General features: G+C 36.6%; 1 protein-coding gene across 2 annotated transcripts in view; it reads right to left on the bottom strand.

Annotated features, from left to right (window-relative positions):
- The window catches only part of DZIP3 (DAZ interacting zinc finger protein 3), a 130,526-nt gene that overhangs the window by 10,384 nt on the left and 103,597 nt on the right, over positions 1 to 16,545 (bottom strand). For both annotated transcript variants that reach the window (XM_047792914.1, XM_047792925.1), the window contains exons 22-26: positions 10,671 to 10,739; positions 8,142 to 8,238; positions 6,320 to 6,423; positions 4,235 to 4,322; positions 2,354 to 2,455 (exon numbers count right to left, since the gene is read on the bottom strand). In XM_047792914.1, coding sequence (XP_047648870.1) covers positions 2,354 to 2,455; positions 4,235 to 4,322; positions 6,320 to 6,423; positions 8,142 to 8,238; positions 10,671 to 10,739 — 460 coding nt within the window. The remainder of the gene's footprint in view (positions 1 to 2,353; positions 2,456 to 4,234; positions 4,323 to 6,319; positions 6,424 to 8,141; positions 8,239 to 10,670; positions 10,740 to 16,545) is intronic.

Below are 16,545 nucleotides of genomic sequence, written 5' to 3' on the forward strand. Positions count from 1 at the left end.
AACGATGTTGAAGCTGGCTCTTGGGATTCATAGAAGTTCATCCTACTATTCTATGTATGTTTCAAAATTTTCACAATATAAAATTTTAAACAATGAATGGCGGGTAAATGATGAATGGCTGAGTCAGTAGTCCTGACTACTTTGAGGAATGCATAGCCAGGATACAAAAATCTAAATATAGTGACACATAAAAATACTAGGTTAAACTGGGAACCATACCGATTATTCTGGACTTCTTAAGTTTGACTACTATAGACCCTATATTTAGACCCTGGTGACAAATCCTTACAATACCAGAATCTCAGAGAAACAGACTTTAGTGATCAGATCATCTAGTACAATTTCCTGATTTGTAGATGGGAAAATCAAAGCCCTGGACAGCTGATTTTCCCCAAATCAACACAGTTCTTCAGAGTTAGGATCTGAACCCGGTCTTTAATGTATTTCCATAATATAATACCACCTCAATTTATAGCAAAAAGCATAGTCACATTTCTAGCATCTGTGCTCTCCAATGGTTCCACTAATGCTCAGGGGCCACTGATGCACTTTAACACAATTGTAAGCTCTCATCAAGTACAGCCGTGATTTTGGTTAGGAAGCACAAAAGGTATATGTGTACCTCTCAGATGTTAGCACAGGGATACTTACGAATTCCAGTGAGCCTAACTGCTAGTGTTTTTTTGCCCTTGACTAAACTTGGATAGTCCTATAAGACAGAAGTAAGTCTCTGAAGGGATGAGGATGTAGAGATCAAGGTTTGAATATGTTTGTCAGCTCTAGAGTGTAACTGGTATCACACAGCTCATGATGGTTTGGTTCCAGGAAATTCCAAAGGACGACTCTGTATCTAGCCTCTGTGTCTCTGGAGGCATATTATATTTAGAATCATGGGAGTGTTTAACTACAACCTATAGGCAGTAGTTTGAATACAGGCAAAAAGCAACAGGGTTTCTAGAAATCCTACCATGAATTTGTGTTACTTCCAACAGAATGACAGGGAATCTGGGATTTCTCCGTCATCTACGTAACACATTCCTTATCAGGGTAATTGGGTTATGACAGTGTTCAAAGCCTAGAATAATTATGTCTATAATATAGTGCTCCTAAAAAAAAAACCTGAAGTAACCAAAAAATACTGTCATTCTAAACTAAAGCACATGGTGCTTATAATGCTTTCAGCTCTGGATTCTGCTTTTGAAATATAGTGTAACTTCACACAATTCACATAATTTTTAAGTTATTTGATACACTCAACTAGTATTTGTGGAAATATTTTCAAAGTTCTACTATAAGCAGAGATGCTGATGTCAAAGTGATAAACCCCCAAGTATATCACACTTTTCTTCTTTTCTTTCCCTCAGATCTGTTATGGTAATAAAAATTATCAAATACTGGTTCTGTCCTAAAAGGTCTTTTGGAACGCAATATGAGTTTACTGGGTTAAGGCTAAGTTTCCCAGAAAGCTAACATAAATAGTATAGTATAGAGATTAGTTTGTCTGATTAAGACTCATTTATCCCTAACAATGAGCAGGGAAGGGAGACAAATGGAAGCTGTCTTTATTATTAAAGGTAGAATAGAAAATAAAAGTTGAGGAAAAGAAAGTCTAAAGTGGAAGTCAAAGGGTGAAGTCCAGCCTGCTAGGGTATTATGATGAGATGTTTCAGCCATCTAGTGGCAACTAACTTAAGGCCATTCGGAATTCTAGGCATTCTTCAGTTTTTTCCCATGATGTAAATGTGATTGACGGGATAAATAAAAATATATTACCTCTTTAGATATCAAATACATTACTAAAATAGAGCAATACAACAACTTATCTCCTGGCCTCAGCTGAGCCAGCCAACTAGTCATATTACCTAAAGATGGTATAGCAGGAATGGACATAATTACAAATGATATGCACAACATGTGCCCATTCCACTCTGAACAAACATTAAACATACTGCATATTCAGTGTTTTACAACCCTTACCATTTTATCAAGATGAAGATGGTAACTTTTAAAAATGTTATATAGTTGACTCTTAGACTACGCAGGTTTGAATTGCGTGGGTCCACTTGTGCAGCTTTTTCTCCCCCAATAAATATAGTCCCTGTATTTTCATTTTATAGATCTTTAAAAGTAGAAAAATTTTGCATTGATTAGAATTCATGGTATGTGAACCAAAACTAGAGTTTGAGTTCAGGTTCTATCCAAAGCGTTTCAACTTCCTTCCCTTGGGTAGTCATTTATCAAGGTCTTTGTTTTGGGGTTAGAGCAGTACATGGTACTGCATGGCTTGGGGGGTGGGGGGCGCTGTTGGTGCCCCCAAATCCTGCATTGTTCATGGGTCAACCGTTTTTCTTACCAGTATCTCAGGACTGGGCGGTGGTGGAGGAAGCTGGATTGGAGGCAAGGTACTCAAGGTAAACCCTTGTTTCACCTTGTTAATTTGTTCATTGTACTGTGTCTAATAGAAGAAGAGAAACAATATTTTACAGCAGAATCAACTTCAAAGAAATATATAAGAATACTTGATGTAGTTTTAAATAATACAGCATAGAATAGTTATTCCCAATGCACTGTGTCAGAAATAGTATAAAAGCAATTTTTGACATGAAAACAATTCTATAGACTACTATCCACAGATATAAATAGTTGTATTTTTGGAAGTAACTATTGATTGACAAGATACAGAGACATATAATTCACAGATCTCTGTGATAACTCCTCAGTGTTTCCATAATTTTTAGCCCTCAAATGAGAACCAGTGTTACAAAGTAAACAGGGTCTAAAGATCAATAAGTTGTAAACAGTATATTAGCTGATCAGTAATGGGGAAAAAAGTATTTGTAACAAAGATCTGAACTACTTGAAAATGTTCATTTTAAAAACTGGAGGTAAAGTTTTAGTGAAATTTATTGAACATCCACATTTTTGTTAAACTCAAAAGCTATACCTCTAGTTTTCTCCAGTTCCATATATACCTTTGTTTTTTCCTCTTGGATTTTCCCAAAGCCTTCTGATCCCTGAAGCTTAGAAATATACTTTCAACATTTTTTGCATCGTTCCCATTTTGCTCTACATGTTTTTTTGTAAATAACCCACAAGAGCTGGAAAAGAAGGTCTTAAGAATCAAAACACTTAGAAACTTCCAAACAGGGGACACATGCTTAGAAGAAAACAATGATAGAAAACAAGGCCTCTTTTGAGGCCAGAGCTTTGAATAAACTCAACAAAAATGCTAAGCATCACTAAAGACTGCGTATGAAAGAGTTCAGGGCAGAAATAGGCAAAACCCCCAAAGACAAAGCTAGAAAAGGAGGTAGTGCTTTGAGGCAGGCAGCTTTTAATAACTGAATGTCATTGTCTTGCTAGCAGTGTTGTGGCATCATAAAACAATCACCATTATATATCAACTTTAAGATATAAATATGAAAATATTCTAAACCCAAATGAATAAATTAAGAAATATTCAGTGGGTTACCTCTTTAGATTACTTTTAGCACAGGCCTGATTCTATTACATGAATAAGAATGTATTATTTTGAATTATGGAATAATTACATAAAAAGTTAAGATTAAAAACTAATAGTGGTCTGCTTGATCTTCCTTTTAATTCTATAAACACATAGTTACTCAAACATAGTTATTCAGATCAAGTTAAGATATTTCTGATTGGAGCACAGTTAGCTCTGGAATTCTAGGAAAATTAAGTATGAGGTACAGGAGTTCCTGTCATGGCTCAGCGGAAGTGAATCTGACTAGTATCCATGAGGACGCAGGTGCCATCCCTGGCCTTGCTCAGTGGGTTAAGGATCTGGCATTGCTGTGAGCTGTGGTGTAGGTCACAGACACAGCTCGGATCCCACGTAGCTGTAGCTGTGGTGCAGGCCGGCAGCTGCAGCTCCGACCCCTAGCCTGGGAATCTCTATATGCTGCAGGTGTGGCTGTTAAAAGACAAATAAATGTATATATAAAAAAGTATGAGGAACAATTTTTGATTTTACCATTTACTGTACCAAGGACCTAAAAGATCATGTGTAAGATCTTTTAGGTCTAGGATGCTATCTACAACCAACTACGTGGAAGTAATCAGTCTCAAACCTCAAAAAGGCATAAACTTGAATAACTGCAATGAAAAAGCATGTTCTTCTTAAATGCCTCTAGTAATTGTTAGATATTTTCTCTAATATATATACCACCTACACCATTCAGTCAATTTCCTCTAAATTCATTGTATGACTTACCCTGAGGAATGCGATCTTGTTTCTAACATCTGTCACAATGGCATTCCAACTGTCTACTGCAGCCTTTAATTGAAGTGATTCTAGGTTGCTAGTGTGGAAATTGAGACATAAGAGAAAGTTCTTTCTTTTTATATACCACTTAGTTTTCCAAAAACTTGCATTATGTTCTTTAGCATATATGTAACTAAAGTAAAACAACAACAAAATTACCTCCGTTACCAATTACTTCAAATGGGCACAAAGGTGTATGTAAGGGTTTATTATTAAAAAAAGACTAGGAAACAAAGACAAGATTTCCTTTATCAAGAGCAACTATAACTTCTGATTCCAGACACTAAGTTTTTTTCTACTTTGGCAATATGTTTTAGGACATATTATAAAGTCTTGTACAGGAATCCCTCCATTGAAGAAGGGAAGCAGGAGTTCCCATCGTGGCTCAGTGGTTAACCAATCCGACTAGGAACCATGAGGTTGTGGGTTTGATTCCTGGCCTTGCTCAGTGGGTTAAGGATCCAGCGTTGCCGTGACCTGTGGTGTAGGTCACAGACATGGCTCAGATCCTGAGTTTATGCGGCTATGGCATAGGCCAGCAGCTACAGCTCCAATTAGACCCCTAGCCTGGGAACCTCCATATGCCACGGGTGCGGCCCTAGAAAAGGCAAGAAGACAAAAATAAAAATAAAAATAAAAAAGAAGAAGGGAAGCAGAGAAGGCCAAACAGGGAAACTGCCCTAGCCATCCAATCCAAGAGCATTCTTAAAGATGCTGACTCATCTTGGATGCAGGTTTTGGACTATCTTCACATTAACCCTGACATCACAATGCTACAGCTAATCTATATCAGGCTTTTCTGCAAACAGAAAAAGATATTCCCAATACTAGGGCAAATTAGAAAGAAGTACCTCTTCTATGAGGATGAAGTACATTTTTTTTTGTCTCTGTGCAATGAATTGCACAAACACAGCAGCTCTGCAAACCATGCCCACCAAATAACAAGTAAAATGGCTCTGAGGTATTTAGGGCCTCGCATCTCTAGATGAATGATTTCATGTGGCTTTTCAAAAGGATAACTAAAAAATAATTATCATGATATGTCATGCAAAGAGGTTTGATAATATTCTAGCATATCCTTTCTCCCTCTAGCAAACAAAGATATATTGAACATTTAGGACAGTGCTTCCCCAACCTGAGAATCTTTTTTTTTTTTTTTTGTATTTTTGCCATTTCTTGGGCCGCTCCCGAGGCATATGGAGGTTCCCAGGCTAGGGGTTGGACCGGAGCTGTAGCTGCCGGCCTACGCCAGAGCCACAGCAACGCAGGATCCGAGCCGCGTCTGCGACCTACACCACAGCTCACGGCAACGCTGGATCGTTAACCCACTGAGCAAGGGCAGGGATCGAACCTGCAACCTCATGGTTCCTAGTCGGATTCATTAACCACTGCGCCACGACAGGAACTCCCCAACCTGAGAATCTTGCTAAACAACAGAGATTCTGATTTCTTAGATTGAAGAATAATGATGATATTAAAATGATAATCATTAAAAAATAATGATGCTGTGGTCCCAGAGATTTTAATTAATTCTTTAAGTTTGAAGGTATAACCCACAAAATTATAAATTGAAGAAGAATCCTATGTAACCTGCCTAAATATTTGAAAATCATTCTTGTAGCACAAGAGGAAATTGCCTTTACCATGATTTTCTGTGTTAATACTGATTTCTGCCTCAATGTATTCCAAAAGTATTTAAAATCAAGATTAAAAGAGAAGATAATTAGAAAAAAGTTTTCCAGTTAAAATCCACTCTGTTTTATAAATATCTGATCTTCATGCATGTTTCTGACTTAGACTTTTTATCTATTTCATTGTAGAGGAAAGGAAAAATTTACCAGCATCTATTATTGCACTTAGTGGACTTCTCACTGCTACAGAAGAAGCAACAAAGTAAAAGCTCAAAATGATTTTATACAATGGCTTCTTCACTCCAAAGATTCATGTTGTATATGTAAACACATCACAGATAGGTTTAATCTTGAAGCAACTTGTGAATACCTCTGAGATCAAGACACAGTGGGGAGAGGTTACCTTGCCGCCATGTTAGTCACCCTGGCAAGCTGACTGAGGCACTCCTTTTCAGTCTGCTCTAGATGAAGCAAACCAAAATCTCTACGACACTGTAAGAAATACACCTACAGATTTTTGAGAGAAAGAGAAACAAGTTAAAAGTGTTCTTATAAATGAATACATTGCTTTCTCAATCACTTCAAGTAAATTTAAAGCTGATTCTTAAACTCTTCCAACAGCACCTGAGCTTCTTTCCTGCCCATAATACATTTTAAGGCTCTTTGATCAATTCTGAAATTCTAATATTTTTATTCAAAAGTTACTGAGTTGATAAATATTTTAGAACATTAATTTTCAAACTTGCACATGTACCGGAATCATTTCAGAAACTTTTAAAAAATGATGTCTTAGTTACAGAGATTCTAATTTAATTGATACTAGGTGCAGCCTGAGAAACTGGGTTTTTAAAAGCTCTCAGATAAATGCAGCAAAGCTTAAGAACACTCAAAAGAAGTCCTGCTATTTGTTTTATCTGATGGAGTAAGAAAACAGTCGGGCCATATGGGGCCACGCCATCCAAAGGGGCCTTGGAGATCATCTGGTCTGATGTCTCTTCCACAGTGGGAATCCCCTCTACATTAGTACTGATGCAGAGTCATTTAGCCTCTGTTTTTTTCCTGTTGATCACTCAATATTCACTGAACATAGCTTATTATACTCTTGGACATCAATAAGTGTTTCTAAAATTAATAATGGAAGTAGAAAAGAACTTTCTGATAAAAAGCAGTGAAAAACAAAGTCTATGAACTTGAGGTCTTAAGGTTAATCTGGGATTTTTTTTTCCTCAGTTAAATTTAGTACTCCAAAACCCTAGGGATTTTTGGTACATCTAATACTCCTTGACTGTTGAACTCTCTTCCACAGTATTCTGCCAAAAAAAAATACCTTACCCATGACAGAGGTGGGGAAGTTTGTAATGCTTTTCATGTCAGTGAGCTCCCTAAACATTTAAATTTTACTGTATATCAAGTTTTGTTATCTATAAATAAAAATTAAATACATACATACAATCACATTTCTTTTGAGATCATAGCTGTGGTTTCTAAAATAACTTAGAAGAAACTAGATGACTTTCTGGGAATCTAGAGGAAGGCTGGTTCTTGACATTAGACTGTATGGTGTGTATGTGTTTGGGGAAAATCTATGTTAAGAAATAGCAAAGAAAGTTCATGTCGTGATGCAGCAGAAATGAATCTGACTAGGAACCATGAGGTTGCAGTTTTGATCCCTGGCCTCACTCAGTGGGTTAAGGATCCGGCATTGCTGTGAGCTGTGGTGTAGGTCACAGACCTGGCATGGATCTGACATTGCTGTGGCATAGGCTGGCAGCTGTAACTCCAATTATACCCCTAGCCTGGGAACCTCCATATGCTGTGGGTGCAGCCCTAAAAAGCAAAAAAAAAAAAAAAAAAAAAAAACAAAGAAAGGAGATGTTATGGCAACAGTGAAATGTTCTTCTTAGTAGTTTGGCTTAGTGACCTGGTTTAATGAGAATTTTCCAAAATAGCTATATTTGCCATACATGCTTAAGAAAACCAATTTCTTGGAGTTATTTGGGTAAAAACAAGGTCATCACCTTCAAGTAAACATATGCAAATGCCAATGAGTTTAAAAAAAAAAAAAAAGCACAAGCATTTGAGCTGTGTTTTTTTGGCTGCTTCTAAGATGTCTTAATTCTGAGATTTCAAAAAGCAATCTTTTTACAATTAGTGTACTAAAGAACAAGTAAAACTTCTCTTTCCAACCCCATCTCTCTCTCTCTCCCTCTTTTTTTTTTTTTTACCTCTGCTGTTAAAGCTCTGCTAGTTTCTGCATTTAGTTTGTTTAAGTATGTTTTAATCGTGCTTTCCAGATTATGCTTCTCCATTTCCCACTGAGATCTGAAATATAGAATCATTAAAGAGTAAGTAACATTGCAGCAAGGACAGAGTTTTCCATCTTATTCCAGAGGAAGACTGATACAAACTATTCAATGAGTAGGAAATTATCTTCCTGGAAAAGTATGCAGCATATAAAAGCAAGAGAAGACATTACTCAACCCCTACTATTATCCTTTACTATCAAGAGTGGGGAAGGTTTAAAGTTGTCAATATAGGGGTTATGATTTAAAACTTGGCTCTGAAATCAAGTTGTCTGAGGATGAATCTCAACTCTGCAATGTATTCAATGCAAAACCATAGACAAGTTCCTTAACTTCTCTATATCTCGGTTTCCTCACATATGAAAATAGAGAAAATTATATTATCTATCTCAAAGAGTTGTTGCAAATAATACACATAAGGTACTTTGTAAGGACTAAATAAATGCTAGCTATGTCATTATTAATAAATTTTACATAAAATAGTTTCTACAAGCCTTTCTGTGTCCTAACAATATCAACCACAAAAGTTTCTACTATCCCTCTCATGAAGCTAAGTCACTGCATTAAAATATTTCACTGGTTATCTCAGTGCTCACATTCAATACCTCGGAATGCAAATAATTCCTGTAGCTTGAGAATGAGAGAGGGATATATGATAGGAATACTATTTATGAAGGATATTATGGAAAATGGCTACCTATGAGGTTTTTTTTTTCCTGTCCCATTTCAGCTTCCTACACTTGAGCCCCAGAAAGCTAGAGCATACAAACAAAATTATATCTCTAATGAAAACAACTGGAACTATAGCGTTGCAAGAGGGACTTTCACAAGGCTTTCCCTCAATGTTTTATTATTAGAAACATCTGGATACTTGGGCACCTGACAAACATTGATGAGAATCTTGATAAAATAATATATTGTTAATATCATTAAGGCCAGAGTGTTTTGATGGTTAAAAATCATAAAATATTCAAGGACTCCTATTAAGTAAACTAAGAGGAATTATGATACCATTGAATATTGTACAAAATTGCCTACAAAAGAGAACAGAGATAAGTTGGACTTCATCAAAATTAATTGTGCTTCAAAAGACATTATCAAGAAAGTGAAAAGACAACCCAATGAATGGAGTTGAATACTTGAAAATCATGTATCTGACAAGGAAGTTGTATCCAGAATATATAAAGAACTCTTAAAACTCAATAGTTAATTCAATATGAAAAGCAGTCAAAAGAAGTAAATTGGACATTTCTCCAAGTAGATACCAAATAGCCAATAAGCATGTGAAAAAAGGCACAATGTAATTAGTCATTAGGAAAATGCAAATCAAACCTCAGTGATAGACCACCTCACATATACTACAATTGGTGAAATAAAGACAGATAACCTAATAAGTACTGATAAGAATGTGGAGAAATTGGAACCCTCATCCATTGTTGGTAGGATTATAAAAAGCAGTCACTTGGAAAAGAGTTTGGCAATTCCTCCAAATGTTAAACATAGAGTTTACTGCATGTTTCAGCAATTCTACTCTTAAATATATATGCAAGAGAATTGAGAACATGTCCACACAAAAAAGGTATACAAATGTTCATAACAACATTATTCATAATAGCCCAAAAATGGAAACAAACAAATGTCCATAAACTGATGAAAAGATAAAGTATAATGTGATATATCCATACAATGGAATATTATTTGTCCATAAAAAGGAATGAGTACTGATGCATGCTACAACATGGATGAACCTTGAAACCACTGTGTTAAGTGAAAGAAGTTAATCACAAAAGACCACATATTATTATATAATTACATTTTATATGAAATGTCCAGAATAGGCAAATCCACAGAGACGAAAAAAAAAAAAAAATAGACTAGTGGTTGCCAAAAGCTGGGGACAGGAGAGTGAGGGGAGATATCTAATGGATCCAGAGTTTCTTTTTTAAGATGATAGAAATGTTCCGGAATTAGGTAGTGGTGATAGCTCTACACCTCTGTTAATACACTAAAAAACCAAGGAATTGAATAATAGGATGAATTTTATTCTATATGAATTATATCTCAAAAAATCTCTTATAAAAAATAGGTGAATTAGAACAAAACTTAGCCAGTTTTATAGCCTAGTAGTATTTTCACACCGAGTAGTATTGATTAGGGTAAAGAGAAAAAAAACGCATAATCTCTGATAGTAATATGTTGTGGCACCATAAGTTTGCTGATTTAACCACTCTCAGCTGTTTTCCAGGGCCAGATGTAAGGTGAATATACCTCTTTATTTGCCTAGGGCACTTCCAGTTTATATCTGTTGTCCCAGTGTCATTATTAATACTGCTCAGTGCCATGCTCAAAAGTGACCTAGTTTGAATGATAAATTATATGGCTACCGTAGCCAGAATAAGCTGAGTAGAGTCCAGTCTTTCAGAGAGGGTAGAGTCAACAGCTATTTGTTACCTTTTCATAGAAAGTTGCTCTTTAAGGTTCTTGATTTCATTATCTTTAGCATGGCTCTGACGCTGTAATCTAAGAAGAGAAGAAAGAATGCTATAAAATATTAGAAATTATTTGTCATTAATAGAACAACTCTAGTTATAGCTAAGGAGGGACTAAGTATGTCCATTTTGGGCTATGAATCTTGAACCTGAAAATAACTGGACTCCTCTACCAAATTCTTCTGAAATTTCTTTCGTTAAGTCTGTTATCCAATTTACTGACTTCACAAACAAAGAAGTTCCAACCCTGTAAATTAGCCAAACAGAAGTTATATTGTATCCCCAGCTCAACAACTCAGAAAAATGACTTTAGCTCTTTGTTCTTAGTTTGCCCACTAGAAATAGAGATGGCATCTTGTGATGTTCTAGGCCTATGGTGGGATTGAGAATTTTAAATTTCTTAAAGAGATACTATATCAAGTCATTCAAACTATTAAAGATTTAAGGTTTGAAAGAAATCACATTTTAAATACAGAAGTAATGAGACTGTGTGCAAATAAAAATTTTAATTAAAATTATAATTTGTAACTCAGGAGTCACTCGACCTAATCAACAGAAAACTGGATAAAATTTTTATGTAAATCAGAAAACATAACCTGTGATTAGCTTAAAAACCAACATGTGGAGTTCCCTCGTCCTGGCGCAGTGGAAACGAATCTGACTAGGAACCATGAGATTGCGGGTTTGATCCCTGGCCTTGCTCAGTGGGTTAAGGATCTGGCATTGCCGTGAGCTGTGGTGTAGGTCACAGAGGCGGCTCGGATCTGGCATTGCTATGGCTGTGGTGTAGGCCGGCAGCAGCAGCTCCGATTATACCCCTAGGCTAGGAACCTCCATATGCCGTGGGTGCGGGCCTAAAAAGACAAAAGACAACAACAACAACAAAAAGCAATATGTAAAAAGCTATTAAGAGAAATGCAAAATAATACTTTTTGGTTGACATATATTCACAGACCATTTTTGATGTTCCTCCCTTGTGCTGCATTTTTCCTTACAACCAAGCTTTTATATTAACCTGTTAATCGGCTTCAGTATGAAGAAAGTTATAGCAAAAGCACATTTCTCTTTAAGTCTCTAATATGTTCAGACACTTGTGATACGTATGAGTTTTGGTTTATATAAATTTGTGGAAAGATAAAGCTGTAAAACAGTAACTTTATATGTTGGCTGGATTGCTCACCACTAGATATCAGAAACGACCTGTTTTCCTTTAAGCTTTTTAGAAGCTGTAGAGTCTTACAATCAATGTTGTACTGAACTGATAAATGCAATGCAAAGAAACCAGGTTACTTTCTATACAAAAGAGGTCATGTTCTCTAGTAAAGAATGAAGAAATACAAGCCCTGTTACTATAGTATACAGGAGTATGTAGATAGGATTGAAAAGTAGGTTGTAAGATTTCTAGGACTGCTATCTTTCCTTTTCCTTGTGTACTTCCATTACTTCACTGTTTTACTCAGCTATACTTTAAAGTGGCCAATACAAACTGACAAAGTTGATGAGGAATTTAGAAGACCTGGATTCTTAAATAACAGAGAATAAGATAGGCATGGTTCCTATCATCCAGCTCATATATGAACCAGTTATGTATGTTCAGGTAGTCATAACTTCTTAGTCTTATTTTTCTCAAGAAAACTATGATAGGGGTAGGATTAGATTTTCTTTTCTAAAACATCTAAAGCTCTCATGCTTATTCCAGCTTTCAAGTTTATTATATAAATTTTATTGACAGCAGTTTCTTAACATTAATTTTATTGTAATTTGTGTAAAATATGTCATTTTATATAATCTTCTTTATTAACTCTGCATTATCATCGACAAATATTTACCAAACATTTGCTGTAGGACTTCCGTTAAATTAGGCCAAAGAAAAGAGATGCTTTTGCTTCCTCATAAACACGATGTTTTAAGATGAAAAAAGTCAACATTTTACAGTTAAGGAATATTTATATTTTTATCACATACTCTTGGAACATGACCAAGTGACTAAACAAAGAAAGGCTCAAAAGCTTAGATGAGAACACATGCAACATTTATGCTTTCCTCTCTGCCTGGATGCCGTCTGTCCTTGCTTAGGTTCAATACTAGGTCTTCAATGAAATTCTCCCTTATCACAGCAATCAAAAGTACTCTTTTTACCCCATAAAATACCTATTAAATATAGCTCAATTTGAGATATTTATATGTACTTTTTAAAAAAGTTAAGCTTTTTCAGATAAACATGGATTCAATGCAAGTGTAAAAGAAATGATACAGACAGATCCACATATCCTTTACTCACGTTCCCCCAGTGGTAACATCTTGCAAAACAATAGTATAATAACCAGGATGTTGACAGTGATACAGTTCAAGATACTGAACAACTTTATTAACAGAGGATCCTTTGTTTCATCCTTTTATAGCCACACTCACTTCTTTCCACTTCCTTCTCCCCCTTATAACCTTGGGACCACTGACCTAATCTGTTTTCCATTTTTGTCATTTTAAAACAGTTTGAAATTTTGTCATTTCAGGAAGTTACAGAAATGGAATCATGGAGTTCCCATTGTGACTCAGTGGTTAACGAATCCGACTAGGAACCATGAGATTGCGGGTTTGATCCCTGGCCTTGCTCAGTGGGTTAAGGATCCTGCGTTGCTGTGAGCTGTGGTGTAGGTTGCAGAGGCAGCTCGGATCCCGCGTTGCTGTGGTCCTGGCGTAGGCCGGCGGCTACAGCTCCGATTCAACCCCTAACCTGGGAACCTCCATATGCCACTGGAGTGGCCCAAGAAAAGGCAAAAAGACCCCCCCCCCCAAAAAAAAAAAAAAAGAAATGGAATCATATGGTATACAAGCTTTGGGAACTAGCTTTTTTCATTCAGCACAATCTCTGATATCTGAAAAGTCTCTAGTGATAGCACTATTTCAGTCCCGATGGTGGTAACTTGTGTCTACTCTTTTTTGACAGGTTTGCTAGAGGTTTGTCAATTTTACTGGTATTCTCAAAGAAATAGCTCTTTGTTTTCTTTCACTGCTGTGTTTTCTCTTTCCAATTTCATTATTTCTAATCTTTATTATTTCCCTCGTCTTCTTGTTTGGGGTTGTTATGGTTTTCTTTTTCTGGGTTCCTGGGATGGGAGCTTGTATTACACATATGAGACTTTTCCTTTTTCTAATGTGTACATTTAGTGCTATAAATCTCACAACTGTTTTAGCTGTTTCCCATTAACTTTGATATATTGTATTTTCATGTTAATTCAATTCAATGTATTTTTTTTTCCCTTGAGATCTCTTCTTTGACCCATGGACTAATTAAGTGTGTTATGTAGTTCCTAAGTGTTTGAGGATTTTCCTCTTATCTTTCTGTTGCTGGTTTCTAGTTTTATTCCATTGTGATCTGAGCACATGCTTTGCATGCTTTCAGTTCTTTTAAATTTGTTAAAGTTTGTTTTATGGCTGAGAATACAGTCTACCTTGGTATATTTCCTGTCTGCTGTTGTCTGATGGAGTGTTTTATAAATATCAATCAGATCCTGTTGGTTGATGGTGCTGTAGGTTTTCTATATCCTTTGCTGATTTTGTCTAGTAGTTTTGTACATTGTTGAGAACAGAGTATTGAAGACACCAGTGATAACTGCAGGTTTTTCTATTTCTCTTTTCAGTTCTATCTGGTTTTGCTGCTTACATTTTGAAGCTCTGTTGTTTGGTATGTACACTTTGAGGTTCTTCTGTCTTCCCTGTGGTAGATTGATCCTTTTATCATTATGTGATGTCTCTGTCTCAAATAGTTTTCTTTGCTCTGAAGTCCACATTATCTGGTATTAGTATAGCCACTCCTTTTTTTTTGATTAATATTTACATGGTGTATCTTTTACCATCCTTTTATTTTCAACCTACGTCGTTGGCACTGAAAGATATTTCCTTTAAACAGCATACTGTTGGTCACATACTTTATATTGTTCTTAAAATCCACTCTTCCAGTCTCTGTCTTTTAGGTAATTGATATATTTAAACCATTTATACCTAAGGTAATTATTGATATGTTAGGGCTTAAGTCTACCACTTTTTTATCTGTTTTCTGTGGGGTTTTTTTGTTTTTTGTTTTGTTTTGTTTTGCTTTTTAGGGTAGCACACACAGCATATGGAGGTTCCCAGGCTAGGGGTCGAGTTGGAGCTGTAGCTGCTGGCCTACGCCACAGCCACAGCAACGCCAGATCTGAGCCGTGTCTGCAACCTACACTATAGCTCAGGGCAACGCCAGATCCTTAACCCACTGAGTGAAGCCAGGGATGGAACCCGTGTACTCATAGATACTAGTTGGGTTCGTTGACTGCTAAGCAATGATGGGAACTGCTTGTTTCTTTTCTGTTTGTTTCTTCTGTTTCTCTTTTCTTACCATCTTATGGGTTATCTGAATGTTTTTTAGGATTCCATCTTCATTTACTTATAGTGTTTTTAAGTATATCTCTTTATGTAGCTTTCTTAGTGGTTGCACTAGGTATTACTATATGCATACATAGTGTACTTGTATTAACCTTTTCTCACTTCAAGTGCAGTATAGAAGGGCTGACTCACACTGCTTTGCTGCTGTAGGAGAGGGGCAGGAGCTCCCTGTTGGGACCCCTCTGGCACCAGCTGGGGAAGTAGGGGCAGGGGAGAGGAGTACAATCAACCCCAGGGTAGAGACTCAGCTCCGCATCAGAATAGAATAAAACCTAGTATTGAGTAGCCCCACCTTAGATCACTTTAATGGCTCATTTATATTAGGTAGAGGTAGAGGTTTAGCCCACAGCTGGACTACATTGATGCTGTTCTGCAAGAGAAACTGGAGTACTACTTGCTTCCATTGGGTGAGGAATGGGAGATTAGCTGCTCGCTTTGTGTTGCCACCCCAACAGGGGAATCTGATTTCTGCCATCTTTTGTCAGGGTGTAGTCCTGTGTCCAAGGGGTGATGTGGGACTACTGGTGTTTGGGTAGAGTAGGTGGGTAGTGCCAAAAAGGTTTTATGTTATTCTATCTTCCTTTCCCTGATCCTTCGGCTAAAGGGAACAGACTTTAGTCCCCCTTACCCTGTGCTTATTGGAAATTCCATTTTGGACGTTGCTGCAGTGCTCTATCTAGGAAACATGCGAGGCAATAAAAAAAATCATTTGCATAAGTCCCAAGGTATCTGGACTGTTTGCTTTTTTCTACCTTTCAGAGTCTTCCTATGCTTGCTGTGTTCTATTCAGGGTATTTTAGTAGTAAGAGCGACGACTTGCAAGTAATGGAGCTACTACATCTTGCTGTAACTGGAGATTATTACCCTGCTATATATAATTTTAATCCTCTCATATTAATCTATACTTTCCACTAGCTCACAGTTAACACCTGACATGAATTAGTATCTCCTATATGTACCTTACATAATTCTTTGCACATTGTGGGAACTTGATGTTTGGTGAATGTTCGGCACTGAATGTTCATTTTGTGAAGACATAACACATTCCCTAAAGTGGTCTGTTTGTTTATAGTCTCAAGCAAAAAGTGGAGCCTGGGTTGGATATCAGAGTTGAAGAGGAAATTCTCAGATAGTGAAGGATAAAGGCAGCTCATCTGAATGATGGCATTACTTTTCTGATCTCTGACACTAAATATCATATTTTTGGATTGGTCATTATCTTCCAGGCTAAAAGACAAAGTTTTGAATCCCAAAGTGTGGATTAAATGATTTCAGCCAACTTAGTTTGCCCAAGCTAACTAGGTCCTTACCTCCTTCTGGACCTGACTGATTTCTCTAACACCAGCAGAGACAAACCTGAAAGTATTTGTAAGTGATATCTTGTTGCCAGAAAGCTATGGCATTCTCTTCCTAAA

The sequence above is a fragment of the Phacochoerus africanus genome, chromosome 1, assembly GCF_016906955.1.
Source record: "Phacochoerus africanus isolate WHEZ1 chromosome 1, ROS_Pafr_v1, whole genome shotgun sequence".
NCBI classification, from domain to species: domain Eukaryota; kingdom Metazoa; phylum Chordata; class Mammalia; order Artiodactyla; family Suidae; genus Phacochoerus; species Phacochoerus africanus.